General features: G+C 58.5%; 2 protein-coding genes across 4 annotated transcripts; one reads left to right on the forward strand and one right to left on the reverse strand.

Annotated features, from left to right (window-relative positions):
- On the reverse strand, positions 1-13198 carry RBMS2 (RNA binding motif single stranded interacting protein 2). 3 transcript variants are annotated; one of them, XM_058822121.1, is made up of 13 exons: positions 12974-13185; positions 11459-11607; positions 11307-11365; positions 10553-10644; positions 10313-10470; positions 8922-9001; positions 7786-7895; positions 5035-5081; positions 4857-4950; positions 3341-3388; positions 2280-2387; positions 2108-2185; positions 1-301 (listed from the first exon to the last, which is right to left on the reverse strand). In XM_058822121.1, exons 1-13 carry the CDS (start codon positions 13037-13039, stop codon positions 221-223), a joined length of 1170 nt encoding a protein of 389 aa, XP_058678104.1. In that variant the 5' UTR covers positions 13040-13185; the 3' UTR covers positions 1-220. The 3 variants fall into 3 exon arrangements, with proteins under 3 accessions (XP_058678104.1, XP_058678103.1, XP_058678102.1); XM_058822120.1 differs by having other exon boundaries at positions 4857-5081; positions 11459-11604; positions 12974-13198; XM_058822119.1 differs by having other exon boundaries at positions 4857-5081.
- Positions 13199-14800: 1602 nt separating this feature from the next.
- Positions 14801-19873, forward strand: LOC131569732 (aquaporin-2-like). Its single transcript, XM_058821994.1, has 7 exons — positions 14801-14971; positions 16841-16869; positions 17373-17391; positions 18284-18604; positions 18980-19132; positions 19208-19288; positions 19670-19873. The coding sequence occupies exons 1-7, from the start codon at positions 14801-14803 to the stop codon at positions 19871-19873; spliced, it is 978 nt and encodes a 325-aa protein (XP_058677977.1).
- Positions 19874-20789: the final 916 nt, after the last annotated feature.

The raw sequence follows: 20789 nt of genomic DNA on the forward strand, positions 1-20789 counted from the left end.
AAGAAAAGCCCTCCGAGAGGGGAGGAAGAGGAGGGGATGGAACAGAGGGACCCCCCCCTCCACCCCCCCCCAAAACCCCACCCTGGGACCCCCGCCCGGAGCTCGGAGCTTTCCCGGGGGGTTTTGGGGGGTCGGGGGTCTCATCCCGGGGGGTTTTGGGGGTCCCATCCTGGGGGGTTTTGGGGAGGGGGCGTCCCCTCGGGCCGGGCCCCCCCCGCCGCTACTTGGGGTACGGGTAGGGGAAGGCGCCGGGCTCGGACGGAGACTCGATGGGGGCGTGGGTGGGGGCGGCTCCGCCGTCCTGCGGGGAGGGAGGGGTTAATGCACCCCAAAATCCTGAACCCCCAAATCCTGAACCCCCAAATCCTGAACCCCCAAACCTTGAAACCCCAAAATCTTGAAACCCCAAACCTTGAAACCCCAAAATCCTAAACCCCCAAACCTTGAAACCCCAAAATCCTGAAACCCCAAAATCCTGAACCCCCAAACCTTGAAACCCCCAAAATCCTGAACCCCAAAATCCTGCTCCCCGAAATCCTGAACCCCCAAACCTTGAAACCCCAAAATCCTGAAACCCCAAAATCCTGAACCCCCAAACCTTGAAACCCCAAAATCCTGAAACCCCAAAATCCTGAACCCCCAAACCTTGAAACCCCCAAAATCCTGAACCCCCAAAATCCTGCTCCCCGAAATCCTGAACCCCCAAACCTTGAAACCCCAAAATCCTGAAACCCCAAAATCCTGAACCCCCAAACCTTGAAACCCCAAAATCCTAAACCCCCAAACCTTGAAACCCCAAAATCCTGAAACCCCAAAATCCTGAAACCCCAAACCTTGAAACCCCCAAAATCCTGAACCCCCAAAATCCTGCTCCCTGAAATCCTGAACCCCCAAACCTTGAAACCCCCAAAATCCTGAACCCCCAAAATCCTGCTCCCCGAAATCCTGAACCCCCAAACCTTGAAACCCCAAAATCCTGAACCCCCAAACCTTGAAACCCCAAAATCCTAAACCCCCAAACCTTGAAACCCCCAAAATCCTGAACCCCCAAAATCCTGAACCCCCAAACCTTGAAACCCCCAAAATCCTGAACCCCCAAAATCCTGCTCCCTGAAATCCTGAACCCCCAAACCTTGAAACCCCCAAAATCCTGAACCCCCAAAATCCTGCTCCCCAAAATCCTGAACCCACACACCTTGAAACCCCAAAATCCTGAACCCCCAAACCTTGAAACCCCCAAAATCCTTCTCCCCGAAATCCTGAATCCCAAACCCTGAACCCCAAATTCTGCTCCCCCAAACCCTGCACTCCAAACCCTCAACCCCCAAATTCTGCTTTTCCAAACCCTGACCCACAAATCCTGCACCCCAAACCCCACCCTGGAGCCCCAAACGCTGCACCCCATATCTTGTACCCACAAATCCTGGCTCCCAAATCCTGTTCCCCCAAATCCTGAACTCCCAAATCCTGCACCCCAAATCTTGCAGCCACAAACGCTGCACTTCCAAATCCTGAACCCAAATCTTGAACCCTCAAACCCTGAACTCCCAAATCCTGAACCCCCAAATCCTGCACCCCTAAACCTTGAAACCGCAAAATCCTGCACCCCCAAATCCTAAACCCCAATCCTAAATCCTCAAATTTTGCATCCCCAAATCCTTAACCCCCAAATCCTGCACTCTTGAATCCTGAACCCCTAAACGCTGCACCACCAAACTCTGCGCCCCCAAATCCTGAACTCCCAAATCCTGAACCCTCAAATCTTGCACCAACAAATCCTGAACCTCAAAACACTGAAGCCCCAAATCCTGATCCCCCAAATCCTGCACCCCTAAACCCTCAACCCCAAGCGCTGCATTTCCAAATCCTGCACCCCCAAATCCTGCACCCTCAAACCCTGAACTGCAAATCCTGAACCCCAAACCCTGCAGCCCCAAATCCTGCACCCTAAACCCCTCCCGGACCCCCAAATCCTGCACTCCAAATGCTGCACCCCCAAATCCTGAACCCCCGAGTTCTGCACCCCAAAACCCCCTCCCGGACGCCCAAATCCTGCTGCCCCAAACGCTGAACCCCCAAACTGTGCACCCCAAACCCCCTGACTCACCTCCAGCGGGAGGGCGGGGGGCACCGGCGGGTACGGGGGGATGAAGGCTCCGGGGACGGCGGCGGCAGCGGGGACGTACTGGGGACAGGGACACCGGGGGGGGGTCAGGGGGGTCGGGGAGGGGTCCCCGGGGTTTGGGGAGGGGTCTCGGGTGGGGGAGGGGGGGTCTTACCGTGCCAGCGCTGCCCAGAGAGAGGTGCCCGAGCTGCTGGGCCAGGGGCGCCACCACGGAGGGCTGGAGGGGGACGGCGTGGTCAACGGCGGGGGCCAGCACCGCGCCCTGGGGGACATGGGGACAGAAGGGACACATATGGGGACATGGGGACAGACATGGGGACACGGAGGGGGCCAGCACCGCGCCCTGGGGGACATGGGGACAGAAGGGACAGATATGGGGACATGGGGACAGACATGGGGACACGGAGGGGGCCAGCACCGCGCCCTGGGGACACAGACGGACATGGGGACAGACATGGGGACACTGCAACAGACATGGGGACACGGAGGGGGCCAGCACCGCACCCTGGGGGACATGACACAGACATGGGGACAGACATAGGGACACTGGGGACAGACATGGGGACATGGGGACAGATATGGGGACATGGGGACACGGCGGGGGCTAGCACCGCGCCCTGGGGGACACAGACAGACATGGGGACAGACACGGGGACTCTGGGGGGACACAGTGAGGACACGGGGACATGGACACTGGGGGGACATGGAGGACATGGGGACAGACGTGGGGACACGACGGGGACCAGCACCGCGCCCTGCAGGGCAGTGACAGTGTGGGGACATGGGGGGAACAGGGGGGACACTGGGGGGACACTGTGACTTTGCACCCATGGGGAGGGGACACAGGACAGCGCCCAGGGAGCTCCAAAGTGACACCAAAATGGGCGGGGCCTGACAAAGGTGGGTGTGGCTTTTGGGCAAAGTAGGAGGAGCTTGACTACGGGGGGGGGGAGGGCAAAGGTGGGTGGGGCTCCAGCATCACCTCCCCCATTAGGGCAGGGCAGGTGTGGGTGGGGACGATCCAAGCAGGGTCCCCACCACCCCTCAGGGCGTGACACTGGGTGTGGCCGCAGGTATGACACTGGGCACGGAATTGGGTGTGGCACTGGGCAGGGCACTGGGCGTGGAACCGGGTGTGGCACTGGGCGTGACACCAGGTGGAGCACTGGGTGTGGACCGGGTGTGGCATGGGGCGCGTCACAGGGCGTGGCTCACCGTGGGCTGCACGAGGTAGGACTGGTGCATCCAGGCGGGGCCGTGGACCTGTGGGTGACACCGGGTGGCAGCGGGCGGGGTCTCCACTCCCCCATGTGGGGTCTCCCCATTCCCAAGCGGGGTCTCCCCTTTCCCCAGGTGGGGTCTCCCCTTTCCTGGGCGGGATCTCCCCTTCCACATGTGGGGTCTCCCCATTCCCAGGTGGGGTCTCCCCTCCCACATGAGGGGTCTCTCCTTTCCCAGGTGGGGTCTCCCCATTCCCAGGTGGGGTCTCCCCATTCCCCAGGTGGGGTCTCCCCTTCCCCAGGCGGGGTCTCCCCATTCCCAGGTGGGGTCTCCCCTTCCTCAGGTCGGGGTCTCCCCATTTCCAGGTGGGGTCTCCCCTTCCCCAGGCGGGGTCTCCCCATTCCCAGGTCGGGGTCTCCCCATTCCCAGGTGGGGTCTCCCCATTCCCCAGGTGGGGTCTCCCCTTCCCCCTGTGGGGTCTCCCCTTCCTCAGGTGGGGTCTCCCCATTCCCAGGTGGGGTCTCCCCATTCCCCAGGTGGGGTCTCCCCTTCCCCCTGTGGGGTCTCCCCTTCCCCAGGCGGGGTCTCCCCATTCCCAGGCGGGGTCTCCCCATTCCCAGGTGGGGTCTCCCCATTCCCAGGTGGGGTCTCCCCTTCCTCAGGTCGGGGTCTCCCCATTCCCAGGTGGGGTCTCCCCATTCCCCAGGTGGGGTCTCCCCTTCCCCCTGTGGGGTCTCCCCTTCCTCAGGTGGGGTCTCCCCATTCCCAGGTGGGGTCTCCCCTTCCTCAGGTGGGGTCTCCCCATTCCCAGGCGGGGTCTCCCCTTTCCCAGGTGGGGTCTCCCCTTCCCCAGGCGGGGTCTCCCCATTCCCCAGGTGGGGTCTCCCCTTCCCCAGGCGGGGTCTCCCCATTCCCAGGTGGGGTCTCCCCTTCCTCAGGTCGGGGTCTCCCCATTTCCAGGTGGGGTCTCCCCTTCCCCAGGCGGGGTCTCCCCATTCCCAGGTCGGGGTCTCCCCATTCCCAGGTGGGGTCTCCCCATTCCCCAGGTGGGGTCTCCCCTTCCCCCTGTGGGGTCTCCCCTTCCTCAGGTGGGGTCTCCCCATTCCCAGGTGGGGTCTCCCCATTCCCCAGGTGGGGTCTCCCCTTCCCCCTGTGGGGTCTCCCCTTCCCCAGGCGGGGTCTCCCCATTCCCAGGCGGGGTCTCCCCATTCCCAGGTGGGGTCTCCCCATTCCCAGGTGGGGTCTCCCCTTCCTCAGGTCGGGGTCTCCCCATTCCCAGGTGGGGTCTCCCCATTCCCCAGGTGGGGTCTCCCCTTCCCCCTGTGGGGTCTCCCCTTCCTCAGGTGGGGTCTCCCCATTCCCAGGTGGGGTCTCCCCTTCCCCAGGCGGGGTCTCCCCATTCCCCAGGCGGGGTCTCCCCATTCCCAGGCGGGGTCTCCCCTTTCCCCAGGCGGGGTTTCCCCTCTCCCAGGTGGGGACCCCCCCTCTCGCAGCCCCCCCAGCCCCGTACCTGGTACGAGGACACCGGGGAGGGCAGGTAGGGGGCCAGGGCGGCGGGGGGCAGCATCCGGCCGGGGGCCAGCCCGTAGGGCGCGGGGTAGAACCTGCGGGGCGGGGGGTCAGGGCTGGGGGGGCCGCGGGCGGCAGCCGCCGCCCCGACGGGCACGGGGGGGCCCGGGGGCACCCACCCGTTCTGCAGCGCCGTGGCGGGGTCGTAGGCCAAGGTCACCGTGCCCTGGGGGGGAGAAAAGGTCATAAATAAATAGTGATTTTTATATTTATTTACAAAAATATATTTATGTATTCATTTATATGAATATATTACATATATTTAATGAATATTGTATTATTTCTGTAATAAAGAATAAATTTATGTATTCATTTACATGAATATATTACATACATTTAATTAATATTGTATTATTTCTGTAATAAAAATATATTTATGTATTCATTTATATGAATATATTACATAAATTTAATTAATATTGTATTATTTCTGTAATAAAAATATATTTATGTATTCATTTATATGAATATATTACATAAATTTAATTAATATTGTATTATTTCTGTAATAAAAATATATTTATGTATTCATTTACATGAATATATTACATAAATTTAATTAATATTGTATTGTTTCTGTAATAAAAAATATATTTATGTATTTATTTATATGAATATATTACATAAATTTAATTAATATTGTATTATTTCTGTAATAAAAATATATTTATGTATTCATTTATATGAATATATTACATAAATTTAATTAATATTGTATTGTTTCTGTAATAAAAAATATATTTATGTATTCATTTATATGAATATAATACATAAATTTAATTAATATTGTATTTTTTCTGTAATAAAAATATATTTATTTATTCATTTATATTAATATATTACATAAATTTAATTAATATTGTATTATTTCTGTAATAAATATATCTCATACAGTTATTAATAAAAATATATTTCTATTTCTAAGAATGGACTATATAATTCTAATTACTATTGTATTAATAATTATAATGAATATTTATTTACTTACACTTTTTAATAAATATATTTGTTTATATTTATATGTATATGTATATGTAGTCTATAAATTTAATTAATAGTATATTAATATATAATAAACATGTATTAATATACACTTAATGATAAAGATATATATTTCTAAAATATATATTTATTCATTATTAATAAAAATATATTTCTATTTCTAAGAATGGATTATATAATTCTAATTACTATTGTATTAATAGTTATTATGAATATTTATTAACTTACACCATTTAATAAACATATTTATTATTATTTATATGTATATATAGTCTATAAATTTAATTATTAGTATATTAATATATAATAAACATGTATTAATATACACTTAATAATAAGTATATATATTTTAAAATATATATTTATTCATTAATTTTTCCATTATATTTATTTGCATAAATAATAAGTAAATATATGTTTACATAAATATAAATAGAAAATATATTACAATATATTGTAGGGAAAAAAGGGTCATAAATAATTATTAATTGATTTTTTTTACTTATTTTAAAATATATTTGTTTATAATTATACTAATATATTACATAAATTCCACTAAGATCGCTTTAATATTTATAATAAACATGTTACTTTTTACTTATAAAATGTTTATTTATATTATATTAACACATTCTAGAAATCTAATATTATATCAATATCTATAATAAATATATATTTATAAATATTTTAAATTTATATGTATATTAATATATTATATAAATTTAATATTATATTAATATATAATAAATACATGCTTATTTATACTTATTGATAAATATATATTTATTTTTAAATATATATTTATTCATTATTTATATCTTATATTTATTTGCATAAATAACATTAATATATGTTTATGTAAATATAAGTAGAAAATATAATAGAATATGTTGTAGGGGGAAAAGGGTCATAAATAAATATTTAGTTATAGTTATATTTATAGTAATGTATATTTGTTTTTATTTATAAACATATGTGTGTTTATTTATATTAATATATTATATATTATTAATTTATTAATATATAATTATAAATTATATAAACATATATTTATTTGTATTTACTAATAAATATATATGTTAATGTATTTATTTTTAATATATGCTTATTCTTTATATATTATACTTATTTGCATAAATAATAAATATATATTTATATAAGTATAAAAACATAAATAAAAATAGAACACATCTTAGAATATATTAGAATAGAAAATATATTAGAATTTGAAATTAGAAAGATATTAGAAAATAAAAATACATAAACTTTTTTATTTTAATATATTATATTATATGAAATATTATATATAATATAGTAATATATATAATATATATTATGTAATACATAAAAATATATATTATACATAGAATATTTTACATATATTATATATATTATGTACATTATACATAATGACTTTGTCAGCTCTGTCGGTGATATATAAATTATAAAATAATATGCTTATTCTTTATATATTATACTTATTTGCATAAATAATAAATATATATTTATATAAGTATAAAAACATAAATAAAAATAGAACACATCTTAGAATATATTAGAATTGAAAATATATTAGAATTTGAAATTAGAAAGATATTAGAAAATAAAAATACATAAACTTTTTATTTTAATATATGAAATATTATATATAATATAGTAATATATATATAATATATATGTTATGTAATACATAAAAATATATATTATACATAGAATATTTTACATATATTATATATATTACGTACATTATACATAATGACTTTGTCAGCTCTGTCGGCGATACATAAATTATAAAATACCTTTAAAAAAAATTCATTCTGAACCCTTCATTTTTGAATAAAAGTTCTAATTCAATTCTGCCCCCTCACCGTGTCGCCGTCCCGGGCCCAGGCTCTGCCGTTGGACACGAACTTGCCCTGGCTCTGCCTCTTCTTCTGCCCCCCATCAGCAAACTTGCACAGGAGGGGGTCTGGGGGGGCTGGGGAGGGGGCGTCAGTGCCCAGCACCCCAAAAATCCCAAAATCCCTTCCCTGACCCCTCAACACCCCCAAATTCCCCAAAACGCCCTCCTTGACCCCCCCAAACTCCCAAAAATCCCCTCTCGGGACCCTAACCCAGCACCCCCAAAAATCCCAAATTCCCCTCCCAGGCCCCCCAGCACCCCCAAAATCCCCAAATCCCCTCCCTGACCCCTCAACACCCCCAAATTCCCCAAAATGCCCTCCTTGACCTCCCAAAAATCCCCTCTTGGGACCCTAACCCAGCACCCCTAAAAATCCCAAATTCCCCTCCCAGGCCCCACAGCACCCCCAAAATCCCCTCCCGGGACCCCCAATACCCTCAAATTCTTCTCCAATGACTCCCCCAACACCCCCAAAATCCCCAAATTCCCCTCCCTGACCCCCCCAGCGCCCCCAAAATCCCCAAATTCTCCTCCCTGACCTCTCCAGCACCCCCAAAGTACCCCCAAAATCCCCTCCTGGCAACCCCAGCACCCCCAAAATCCCTCCCTGACCCTCCCAGCACCCCCAAAATTGCCAAAACCCCTTCCTGGGAACCCCCAAAATCCCCTCCCTGACCTCCCCAACACCCCCAAAATCCCCTCTCTGATCCCCCCAACGCCCCAAAATCCCCTCTTGGGACTCCCCAAAATCCCCTCCCCAGACTCTCCCAGCATCCTCAAAATTCCCTCCTGGGACCCCCCCAAATCCCAAGCCCCCCAAATCCCCAGCCCCTCCAAAATCCCCAAATTCCCCTCCCTGACTCCTCCAGCACCCCCAAAATCCCCCAAGTCCCCTCCTTGACCCTCCCAGCACCCCCCAAATTTTCCCCCCAGCCCACCTGGCACCCTCAATAATCCCCTCCAGCAACCCCAAAATCCCCAAATTCTCCTCCCTGACCTTTCCAGCACCCCCAAAATCCCCTCCTGGCAACCCCAGCACCCCCAAAATCCCTCCCTGACCCCCCCCCCCCCAGCACCCCCAAATTCTCCCCCCAAGCCCACCTGGCACCCCTGGGGGGGTTTTGATGAATTTCCCGTTGAAGTGGGTGATGACGGCCTCGCACTTCTCCGTGGATTCCATCCTGGGGGGAGCGGGGCTGGGCCGGGGGCCAGGGGGGGCCCCCAACTCTGTGTGCCCCCCCCAAAACCCCGTGCAGCCCCCCCCCAGCTCTCTGTGGCCCCCCCAAAATCTCTGTGCTCCCCCCCAGCTCCATGCAGCCCCCCCAAATCCCTGTCCCGCCAGCCCCATACAGCCCCCAGCCCTATGTGCCCCCCTCATCCCCTGCAGCCCCCCAGCTCTGAAGACCCCCCCAAATCCCTGTCCCCCCCAAGTCCTCCCTGTCCTCCTGAGCACCCCACCAGCCCTTGAAGCTCCCCCAGATCTTGAAGCCCCCCCAAAATCCATGTCCCCCCAGCCCAACGTACCCCCCATCTCCTGCAGCCCCCCACTTCTGGAAGCCGCCCCCCAAATCCCTGTTCCCCCCAGCCCTTCCCATCCTCCTGGGCCCCCCCAGCCCCACACACCCCGACCCCCTGCAGCCCCCCAAACTCTGTGCAGCCCCCCAAATCCCTGTCCCTCCAGCCCTCTCCATGATCCTCAGCCCCCCCATTCCCATGTACCTCCATCCCCTACAGCCCCCCCAGCTGTGTGAAGCCCCCCCAAATCTGTACAGCCCTTTAGCCCCTGTCCCCCCCAGCCCTCCCCATCCTCCTGAGCCCCCCCCAGCCCCATACACCCCCAACCTCCTGCAGCCCCCCAAATTCTGTGCAGCCCCCCAAATCCCTGTCCCCCCAGTCCTCCCCATCCTCCTGAGCCCCCCTAGCCCCATGTTCCCCCAACCCCTGCAGCCCCCCCAGATTTGTGCAGCCCCCCAAACCTGTGCAGCTCCCCAAGTCCCTCTCTCCCCAGCCGCCCAGATCTGGAAGCTCCCCCAAATCCCTGTCCCCCCAGCTCTCCCCATCATCCTCAGCCCCCCCAGATCTGTGCAGCCCCCCAAGTCTTTGTCCCCCCTACCCTCCCCATCATCCTCAGCCCCCCCATCCCCTGCAGCCCCCCAGTCCTCCCCATCCCCACGAGTCCCCCTAACCCCACACACCCCCATCCCTCACAGCTCCCCCAAACCTGTTCAGACCCCCAAATCCCTGTCCCCCCCAGCTCTCCTTATTGTTCTGAGCCCCTCCATCTACCCCCCATTCTCTGCAGCCCCCCCAAGTCCCTGTCCCCCCCAGCTCTCCTTATTGTTCTGAGCCCCTCCATCTACCCCCCATTCTCTGCAGCCCCCCCAAGTCCCTGTCCCCTCAACCCCACACACCCCCAACCCCCTGCAGCCCCCTCAGCTCTTGAAGCCCCCCGAACCTGTGCAGCCCCCCAAACCCCACCCCCCCCCTCGTACCGTGCGAATCCCACGCCCCTGCTGGCGCCGTGGGGGTCGCGCAGGATGCGGGTGGAGACCACCTGCCCGAAGGGCTTCAGCAGCGCCTCCAGCTCCTGCTCGTCCACGCCCAGCGGCAGGTTCGAGATGTACAGGTTGGTGGGGTCCTGCTCCTGTTGCTGTGGGGAGGGGTCAGCCCAGGGCAGGGGGCTCCTGGGGGGGCTCTGGGGGTCGCTGGGTGGGGATTGGGGGGTTCAATACCTTGGCCATTTGTGCCTGAACCCCGCTGGCTTTCAGGGCTGTCACGGCTTTTTGGGCGGCTGTGGGGCTGTCAAAGTCCACGAAACCGTAACCTGGGGAGGGGGGAGAGGTCAGAGAGACCCTCCCCAAAATAAAGCAACCCCATCCTTCTGAGCCCCCCACCCCAGCCCCACACACTCCCACTCCCTACAGCCCCCCGACCCCAGCTCTGGAAGCCCCCCCCAAATCCCTGTCCCTCCCAGCCCCAAACACCTCCACTCCTCGCAGCCCCCCCAAATCTGTGCAGTCCCCCAGCTCTGGAAGTCCCCCCAGATCTGTGCAGCCCCCCCAAATCTCTGTCCCCCCATCCCTTGCAGTCCCCCCAGCTCTGGAAGCCCCCCCAGATCCCTGTCCCCCCATCCTGAGCCCCTCCAGCCCCAGGCACCCCCACCCCTTGAAGCCCCCCCAGATCTGTGCAGCACCCCAGCTATGGAAGCCCCCCCAGACCTGTGCAGCCCCCCAGCCCTGCCCATCCTCCTGAGCCCCCCAGCCCCAAACACCTCCACTCAAGCCCCCCCAGATCCGTGCAGACCCCCAGCTCTGGAAGCCCCCCCCAAAATCCCTGTCCCCCCCAGCCCTCCCCATCATCCTGAGCCCCTCCAGCCCCCACCTCTTGCAGCCCCCCAGATCTGTGAAACCCCCCCCCAGCCCCATGGAGCCCCTGCAACCCTCCCACCCTCCTGACCCCCACCCCAGCCCCAGTGTCCCCCCAAACCTTTGCACTTGTTGGTTGTTTTATCCAGGATGGCTTTGGTGGAGACAATCTTCCCATAGCTGGGGAGGGGAAAAACGGGGTGTCAGGATTCTGTGGGACCCCTGAAGGGTTCTGGGGAGGGGGGGACACAGCGGGACCCCCGCCCCACTCACGGCTGGCAGAGCTTGACCAGGTCCTGGTCGGTGGTGCCGGGGTGCAGCCCCCGGATGTAGAGGTTGGTCTTGCTGAGCTGGTCTGGGGTCCCCCCGGCCGGGCTGGGGCTGGGGGGTCCCAGGGGCTGGGCCGGGGGCACATAGGGCTGCTGGGGGGGGAAAAGGGGGGGTCAGCTCTGCTGTAGACCCCCAAAATCCTCCCCTCGCCCCAAGGAGGGACTGAGACACCCAAAGTGGGGTTCAACCCATCCTGGGGGGCTCAGCCTGGACCTCATTGTCTCACCCATGGAGAGAAAGATCCCTGGACCCCATAATTTCCCCCCGACCCCATAATTTGCCTCCAAGCCCATTAGCTCCCTCCCAGAGAGAAGGACCCCTGGACCCCTCCCCTGGACCCCATTATCTCCCCCCAACCCCATTATCTCCCCCCTGAACCCCATTATCTTACCCTTGTCCCCACAATTTCCCCCCGACCCCATTATCTCCCCCAGCCCCATTATCTCCCCCTGACCCCCAAATTTCCCCCTGACCCCCCAAATTCCCATCATTTCCCCCCAACCCCATTATCTCCCCCAGCCCCATTATCTCCCCCTGGACCTTATAATTTCCCCCTCTTATAATTTTGACCCCAAAATCCTCCGTGGAGAGAAGGACCCCTGGACCCCATCATCTCCCCCCAACCCCATTATCTTCCCTTTTGAGACAAGGACTCTCCTGGACCCCATAACTTCCCCCCAAACCCCATTATCTCCCCCCTGCACCCCATTATCTTCCCCCTGGAGAGCAAGACCCCTGGACCCCATCATTTCCCCCAGACCCCATTATCTCCCCCCTGAACCCCCTATTTTCCCCCCAGCCCCATCATTTCCCCCCAAGCCCATTCTCTTCCCCCCTGGACCTCATCATTTTCCCCTGACCCCATTATCTCTCCCTGGGCCCCATAACTTCCCCCCAACCCCATTGTCTCTCCCTGCACCCCATTATCTCTCCCCGACCCCATTATCTCCCCCAGGACCCCCAAACCCCGACCCTCTCCCCCATTCCCCTCCCCACCCTCCAGACCCCCTCTCCTGGTGTCCCCAAATTCCATCCCGGACCCCCTAAATCCTCCCTCGGTGTCCCCGGTGGGAGCGGGGAGGCCACAATGGGGGTGACCCCCCCCCACTTCCATCATGGGATGCGGAGGGAAACTGAGGCACGAACCGGGGCTGGGGGGGATGAACGGGGATGGGGAGGGAAACTGAGGCACGAACCGGGGGTGGCGATAGCGCCGAACACACGAGACCCCCCCCGGCAAACCGGAGCTCACCGGGGGGGTGTCCCCGCTCCCTTCCCGGTGTTGGGGTGGGGGTGACTCGGTGCGGGTGTCCCCCCCTTTCCCAGCACCCCCATTCCCCGCCCCCCCCTCCCCGGGCCTGTCCCGCCGGGACGGCCCCGGATCCGCCCCCACCGGATCCCCCCCAATACCGGAGCGGACCGGGCCGGGCCCAGCGGGCCCCGCCGCCCTCCCGGTACCTTCTTGCCGCCCTTGTTGTAGGCGAAGGCGGGGAGCCCCGAGCGCGGCGGCACCGAGAGCAGCATTTTCCCGAGCGCGAGGGGCCGGGACCGGGCGTGACGTCACACCGGGAGCCAGCCTGGAATCCGGGCGGGCCCCGCCGCGCCGGGTCCTAGCGCCGCTCCCCGCCCGGTGCTGCCCGGGCTGCTCCGGTGGGCCCCGGCACAGCCCGGTCCTCCCCGTTCCCCTCCGGTGTCACCCCCGGTGCTGCTCGTGCTCCTCCGGTGTCACTCCCGGTGCCTCCCGTCACCCCCCCCGGTGTCACCCCCGGTCTTGCTCGTTACTCCCCGGTGTAACTCCCCGGTGCCGCCCGTCATCCCCCGGTGCTGCCCGAGCTCCTCCGGTGTCAGCCCCGGTCCTGCCCGTGCTCCTCCGGTGTCACTTAGGGTGCCTCCTGTTACCCTCCGGTGTCATCCCCCGGTGCTGCCCCGTTCTCCCCCGCTGTTCCCCGTCACATCCCGGTGCTGCCCGTTCTCCTCCGGTGGTCCGCGTCACCCCCTGGCCCTGCCCGTCCCTCCCCGGTGTCACCCCCCGGTGCCCTCCGTCTGTGTCACCCCCCGGTACTCTCCCGTTACCCCCGTTGTCATCCCCCCGGTGCTGCCCCGTCCTCCTCCGGTGTTCCTTGTCACCCCTTGGTCCTGCCCGTTACCGGTACCTCGGTGTCACCCCCCCCCGGTGCTACCCGTCCTTCCCGAGTGTCAACCGCGGTCCAGTCCGTTCTTCCCCGGTGTTCCCCGGAACCCCCCGGTGCTGCCCCTCGCCCCCCCGCGGTGTCACCCCCGGTACCGCCTGTCACCCCCTCAGTGACCCCCGTCAGCCTCACGACATCCCCCTCCCCACAAATGAGACACCTTCCTTCCCCCCTAGACCGCCCGGGACACCGGGGGAAAACCGGGGGGACACCGGAGAACACGGCGGGGGGGATCCTGCACCCCTCCTCTCCCTCAGCTGGGAGAGGGGAGGGTCCCTCTCACGAACCCCCGGGGGGGCTGCACCCCCCGACCCCTCCCCCGCACCGAGGGGACGTCACGGACCCCCCCTCCCTGGTACAGCGCGGTCCCTTTAAGGGAAGCCACGCCCACCGCCGCCATTACCCCTTGGCCCCGCCTCCCCGCCTTCCCCGTGGGCGCGGCCATTTTGGAAGCGCTGGTCACGTGGTTGGACACCACACCCCGCCCGCCGCCATATTGGCGCCTTTCCTCCGTCACGTGACTGCCAAAGGCCGCGCCCATTTCTGAGGCGGCTCTGGGGGCCGCCATTTTGGAGTGGGGAAAGGCGGAATTTGGGGGGCACCTGAGGGGTCTGGGGGGTACCTGAGGGTCTGGGGAGCGTCTTGAGGGTCTGTGGGGCGAGATTGGGGTTTCTGGCGGGCTCTGGGGGTCTGCAGGGCAGGATTGAGGGGTTCAGGGAGTTGTGTAGAGTAGGGTGGGGGGATTCTGGGGGCACCTGGGGGGGCTCTGGAGCATCCTGGGGGCACCTGAGTGTCTGTAGGGGATCCTGAGTGGGGTCTTTGGGGCAGGTTGTGACATTTTGGGGTCTATAGGGTAGGATTGGGGATGCTGGGGGCACTTTGGGGGGTCTATGAAGGAGAAAAGGCCACCTGGGGGCTCCTGAGGGGGTCTATGGGCAGGACTGGGGGGCTCATAGGACACCTGGCGGGTCTCTGGGGCATCCTGGGGGCACCTGAGTGTCTGTAGGGGATCCTGAGGGTGGTCTTTGGGGCAGGTTGTGGCATATTGGGGTCTATAGGGTAGGATTGGGGGTGCTAGGGCCACTTTGGGGGGTCTATGAGGCAGAAGGGAGGCACCGGGGGCACCTGGAGGGTCTACAAGACAAGATTCGGGGGTCTTGGGGGCACCTCTGGTGGTCCCCAGAGAGTCTGTGAGGTGACACACAACGCCAGGGGCACAATGGGGGTCCCAGCCCTGCTGTGCCCACCCTGGCACGAGCTCAGCCAGGTTTGGCAGGGACAGCACAAGAGGGGCACAGGGTCCTGGGGACCCTCTCCATCCCCTTGTCCCACTCGGTGTCCCCCCAAATGTCCCCTCTGTGTGTCCCCACCGTGACTGGCCCCATGTGCCAGCAGAGTGTCCCCAAATTGTCCCCACAGGGTGTTCCCCACATGTCCCCCAGTTGTTTCCCCCCAATCTCCCCTCCCTTTTGTCCTCCCTCATATTCCCCTGCGTGTCCCTCACATATACCCCCCATATTCCCCCCAAACCCCCCACCAGTGTCCCCCACATATTCCCCTCCTATAAACCCCCCCCAGGGCTGTCCCCCACATATCCCCCCCATATTCCCTCCTAATCCCCTCACACCCCTCCAGGGCTGTCCCCACAATGTCCCCCTGTGTGTCCCGCGGTGTTCTCCCCTTAAACCCCCGCCCAGAGCTGTCCCCCCGGTGTCCCCTCACTCCTCCAGGGCTGTCCCCCTGTGTGTCCCCCCGGTGTCCCCCACATAATCCCCCCCAGAACACCCCCCACCCCTCCAAGGCTGTCCCCAAATGTCCCCCTGTGTGTCCACCCCCATATTCCCCTTAAAACCCCCTCCCCACCCAGAGCTGTCCCCCTGCGTGTCCCCCTGTGTGTCCCCCGGTGTCCCCCACATATCCCCCCCATATTCCCCCTTAAAGCCCCCCACACCCGGTGTCCCCCCATATTCCCCTCCCATAAATGCCCCACACACACCCCCCTAGGGGTGTCCCCCCACTGTCCCCCACATATCCCCCGCTATTCCGCCCCAAACCCCCCCACATCCCCCCAGGGCTGTTCCCCCGGTGTCCCCCACATATCCCCCCCATATTCCCCCTAGGACCCCCACATCCCGTATTCCCCCCCAGTGTCCCCCTGTGGGTCCCCCCCGGTGTCCCCCACATATTCCCCTCCTATAAACCCTCCCACCCACCCCCCCCCCCCGCTCAGGGCTGTCCCCCCGGTGTCCCCCCGCGTGTCCCGGCTCTGTCCCATCCCTTTGTGGCCGCGGATTGTTCTGGCTTTGCCGGGCTCAGCAGCGCCGGGGCCCCCCCGTGCTGAGCCAGGGCTTCGCCCGCTGACTCACCCCACGTGCGGGGCCGGGGCCGCTGCTGAGCCGGCAGAGCCACGGCCGGGGGGGCACCGGGGCTGGGCCCTCCCGGGGGGGGGCACCGGGGCTGGGCCCCCCTCCGGCCCCAGAGCCCTCCCACGGTGGGGTCAGACCCGGCCCCGGGCTTGTCCTGTGGGGGACCCACCCTTGGGACACCCCTGTCCCTGAATTGCGGCAGGTTTGTGACCCCCCAGGGACAGCCCTGTCCATTAATTGTGGCAGGTTTGTGACCCCCCAGGGACGCCCCTGTCCATTAATTGTGGCAGGTTTGTGACCCCCCAAGGACAGCCCTGTCCCCAATTCTTGCCCAGATGTGTGACCCCCTTGGGACACCCCTGTCCATTAATTGTGGCAGGTTTGTGACCCCCCAGGGACGCCCCTGTCCATTAATTGTGGCAGGTTTGTGACCCCCCAGGGACAGCCCTGTCCCCAGTTCTTGTCCCAGATGTGTGACCCCCTTGGGACACCCCTGTCCCTGAATTGTGGCAGGTTTGTGACCCCCCAAGGACAGCCCTGTCCCCAGTTCTTGTCCCAGGTGTGTGACCCCCGCCCCCCCTTGGACACCCCTGTCCCTGAATTGTGGCAGGTTTGTGACATTCTCAGGGACACCCCTGTCCCCGGTTCTTGTCCCAAATGTGTGACCCATCCTGGTCCCCCTGCCAGGGACAGCCCTGTCCCCATCTTGATCCACTTGTGCCACCCCTCCTGTTGCCCCACCAGGGACCCTATCCCCATTCTCGTCCCAGGTGTGTGACAATGCCACCCCCCTGCCCAGGTGTGTCACCCTGTCCCCTGCGACCTCCTTGTTCCCCCCAGGACCCTGTGCTCATCCCAGATGTGTCACCCTGTCCCCTGCCACCCCCCCTAGGATCTTGTCCCTGTGCCCATCCCAGGTGTGTCCCCGTGTCCCCTGTGCCCCCCTCAGCCCCTCCCCGAGGGTCCCTGTGCCCATCCCAGGTGTCCAACCCCCCCAGGGCCAGCCCTGTCCCCACTCTCATCCCAGATGTGTGACACCCCCCCCCCTCATCCCCCCCAGTCTTTCATCCCGTGTCCTTTCATCTCTGGTTGTCCTGGCAACACCCCAAAGTGTCCCGGGGGTTGCCATGGCACCCAGGGATGCTCCAAGGACCCCCTCCCAAAATCCTGCCCCACCCTCAGCACCTCAGGGCTGCCCTGTGCCAAAGGGGTGGCACTGCTGGGGGGTGACAGGGACAGTGCCGGGGGTGGCAGTGCCAAGGGGCAGGAGGTGCCCCTGCTCTGCACTCCCCTCTCCCACAGCTGCACCATGGCCATCGAGGTAAGACCCCTGCAAGCGGCCCCGACCCCCCCTAGCCCCCTCCCCAAAACCACAGCCCCAAAACCCCTCCCTGCCAGGGGGGTGGGTGAGCAGCCCCCAACTCATGGGGAGTCCCCAAATCTGTCACTTCAATGCCAGGCCCATAGCCCTGGCACAGGGGGGTCCCTCACTGTGACCCCTGGCCCTGTCGTGGCTGCTGTCCCCCTTTCATCCCTGTGACCCCATTGCCAGGACATCCTGTCACCACAGTGCCCAGGGACTGAGGGGTCCCATCCCCGAGGTACCCCATCTTTTAGGTACCCCATCCCTGTAGGTACCCAAAAACTGGGGAATCCTCTTTCCATGGCACCCCATTGCCCTGGTACCCCCATTGCAGTGCCCAGAGACTGAGAGGTGCCATCCCCAAGGTATCCCATCCCAAAAACTGGGGCATCCTGTTTCCATGGCACCCCATTGCCCCAGTACCCCCCCCACTGGTGCTGAGGTACCCCATCCCTGTGGCTACCCAAAAACTGGGGTATCCTTTTTCCATGGCACCCCATTGCCCTGGTACCCCCCACTTTGGTGCCCAGGTACCCCATCCCCAAGGTACCCCATCTCTGAGGTACCCTATCCCAAAACCTGGAGCACTCTGTTGCCAGGGCAACCCACCACCAAGGCACCCATCAGCGAGGGACCCCCCCACTGTGGTACCCAGGTGTTGGGGGGCCCCCTCACAAAACTCCCCAATCACTGGCACATCCTGTTGCCATAGCACCCCACCCCTGAGACACCCAATCCTTGGGCACCCCACCCCCAAAATACCCCATCCCCAAAGCCCCCCTGCCCCCTCTGTGCCACCCCCTCCTGGCAGTGCCCATGGGGTGACCCCCAAACCCCGCTGTCCCCCCAGGAGCTGCGCAGCGGCCGCTTCTGGCGGGGGGTGCTGGCAGAGCTGCTGGCCACCCTCATCTTCGTGGGGGTGGTCCTGGGGGCTTCGGCATCCCCAGAGCAGCTGGCACCGGCCCTGGCAGGGGGGTTGGTGGCCGGGGGGCTCCTCTGCACCCTCGGGGGTCCCCAGGCCAACCCTGCATTGACGCTGGCCCTGCTGTGCACCCGCAAGCTGAGCGCCCTGCGTGGGGCCGTGGGGGTCCTGGCTCAGTGCACGGGGGCCACGCTGGCCTCTGCTGCTGCCCGGGCAGCGCTGCAGGATGGCACCGGCCTCGTCACCAGGGTGAGTGTTCCCATCCCTGTCACCAGGGTGAGTGTCCCCATCCCTGTCCCCGTCCTTGTGCCCACTGTGGTACCCCATCTCTGAGATACCCCATCCCCGTGGGTACCCAAAAACTGGGGTATCCTGTTTCCATGGCACCCCTTTGCACTGGTACCCCCACTGGGGTGCCCAGGTACCCCATCCCCGAGGTACCCCATCTCTGAGGTACCCCATTCACTGTGGGAAACAGGGCATCCTGTTTCCATGGCACCCCTTTGCCCTGGTACCCCCCACTATTGTGCCCACGGACTGAGGGGTCCCATCCCCAAGGTACCCCATTTCTGTCCCTGTCCCCTGGCACTGGACAGGTTGGACAGGTGTCCCTCCCTCCTGCAGGTGAGCACGGTGGGGACAGCAGGGACAGCGCTGGCATGGGAGACCTTTGCCACCTTCCAGCTGGCACTGGCTGCCTTTGCCACCTCTGAGCACGCAGCCCCACAGGCTGGGCTGGCCCTGGGCAGTGCTGTGACCGCCGGTGCCCTGGCTGCAGTAAGGACCCCCCCATGTCCCACCCGCCCAGGGGGTCCCCACCCCACCAGCCCCTGACCCCCCCATCACCCACAGGGGCCGTTCTCGGGGGGCAGCATGAACCCTGCGCGCTCGCTGGGGCCGGCCATCGTCACCGGGCTCTGGGATGATCATTGGGTGAGTTGGGGGCACCCTGGGGTCCCCCAGAGTCCCCAAGTAAAGGGGGGGGGGTCCCCAGCTGCAGGGTGTGACCGCTGTGGTCACGGCAGTTCCTGGTCTTCCCTTCCCTTCCCTTCCCTTCGACACCAGCTGTGTCCCCAGTTTGGGTCCCCAAGGGTCCTCATGGTGTCACCATCACAAGACCACTGTGTCCCCCCTGTTGCCATCCTTGGGACAAGCCCCATCCCCTCAGGATGTGCCCCCTCCCCAATCCCCCTACCCCAAACAAGTGACACCCCCTCCCCTGGGGCAGATTCCTCTGCTCAGTCCCCATCTCTGGGGTGGGGTCCCGTGTCCCCCCCATCCCTGGGACCCCCCCAAAGCTCTGTTCCCCTCCAGGTGTACTGGCTGGGCCCGGTGCTGGGCGCGGTGCTGGCCGGGCTCTCCTACGAGTTCATCCTGGCACCGGGGGCGTCCCGGGAGAAGTTCAGCGCCTGCCTCGCCTGCCGGGACGTGGCTCTGGTGGAGACCCCCAGCCTGTCCCCCTCCTCGGTGTCCCAGTGCCCCCCACCACCCCTCCCGGGCGAGCAGGGCACTGCCTGAGCCGCCCAATTCCACCGCAGCCCCCCGATCCTTCCATGGGGCACCCACAGGGTGGGCGGCTCGGTGCCCCCTCCCCTTTTATCCGAGTGGGTAGGGGGGATTAAAGGTGTGTTGGGGTCGCAGGTGGGTGCGGAGCGATGCTGTGAGGGGACCGGGGAGGGGGTCTCGATAACGGCACCGCGACACCGGGGGGCTGCGGCACTGTGACACCGGCGGGGCCGGCCCTCCCCGCGGGTTCTCCCTCCCCGCATCCCCCCGGTGAGGGCGGGGGCCGGGACCCCCCGTCAGCCCCGTCCCGTGCCGGGGAGCTGAGCGCAGCAAAGCCCTTTGTGGCGTCCTCTGCAGCCCCGGCAGATTCCGCCGGGCACCAATGGCCGGGCCGGGCTTTAATCCCCCCGGCCGGGGACTCAGCGCCCGCTAAGCCGGCCTGAATAAACCAAACCCTCCCGCAGACAACAGCACTGAAGGGGGGGGACACCCCGCAGCCCCCACCCCACCCCACAGCCCCCACCCAGCGCCCCTCCCAGTGGGGGTTGCCCAAAAGTGTCCCCAAAACATTTTGGGGGGGGGGGGGGGTGGGAGGTGTGGCAGTGCTGGCCCCCAGCAAGGGGGTCCCCTAAACCCCACGGAGGGCATCAATGGGTCACAGCCCCTCCCCCCAAAAAAACCCAGGGATGGGGGTGGCAGAGCTTAGGGGGGGGGTCCCCATTATGGGGGGATGCCCAGGGGGGGTTCCTCACCGCCTGTCACCTGTCCCGTGCCCCGGGCAGCGAATCGGTTAACGGTGCGGGGGGGGGGGGGTGGCTGAGGTGCGATCCCACCCCCGGGGCCGGCCCGGGGGGGGCTTATAAAGGTGGGCACGGGCGGCCCCCGGGGAGGGGAGCGGGGCCGTGGAGGGCGGCAGCGGGGCCAGGCC

Source organism: Ammospiza caudacuta, chromosome 31 (assembly GCF_027887145.1).
Source record: "Ammospiza caudacuta isolate bAmmCau1 chromosome 31, bAmmCau1.pri, whole genome shotgun sequence".
Lineage (NCBI taxonomy): Eukaryota > Metazoa > Chordata > Aves > Passeriformes > Passerellidae > Ammospiza > Ammospiza caudacuta.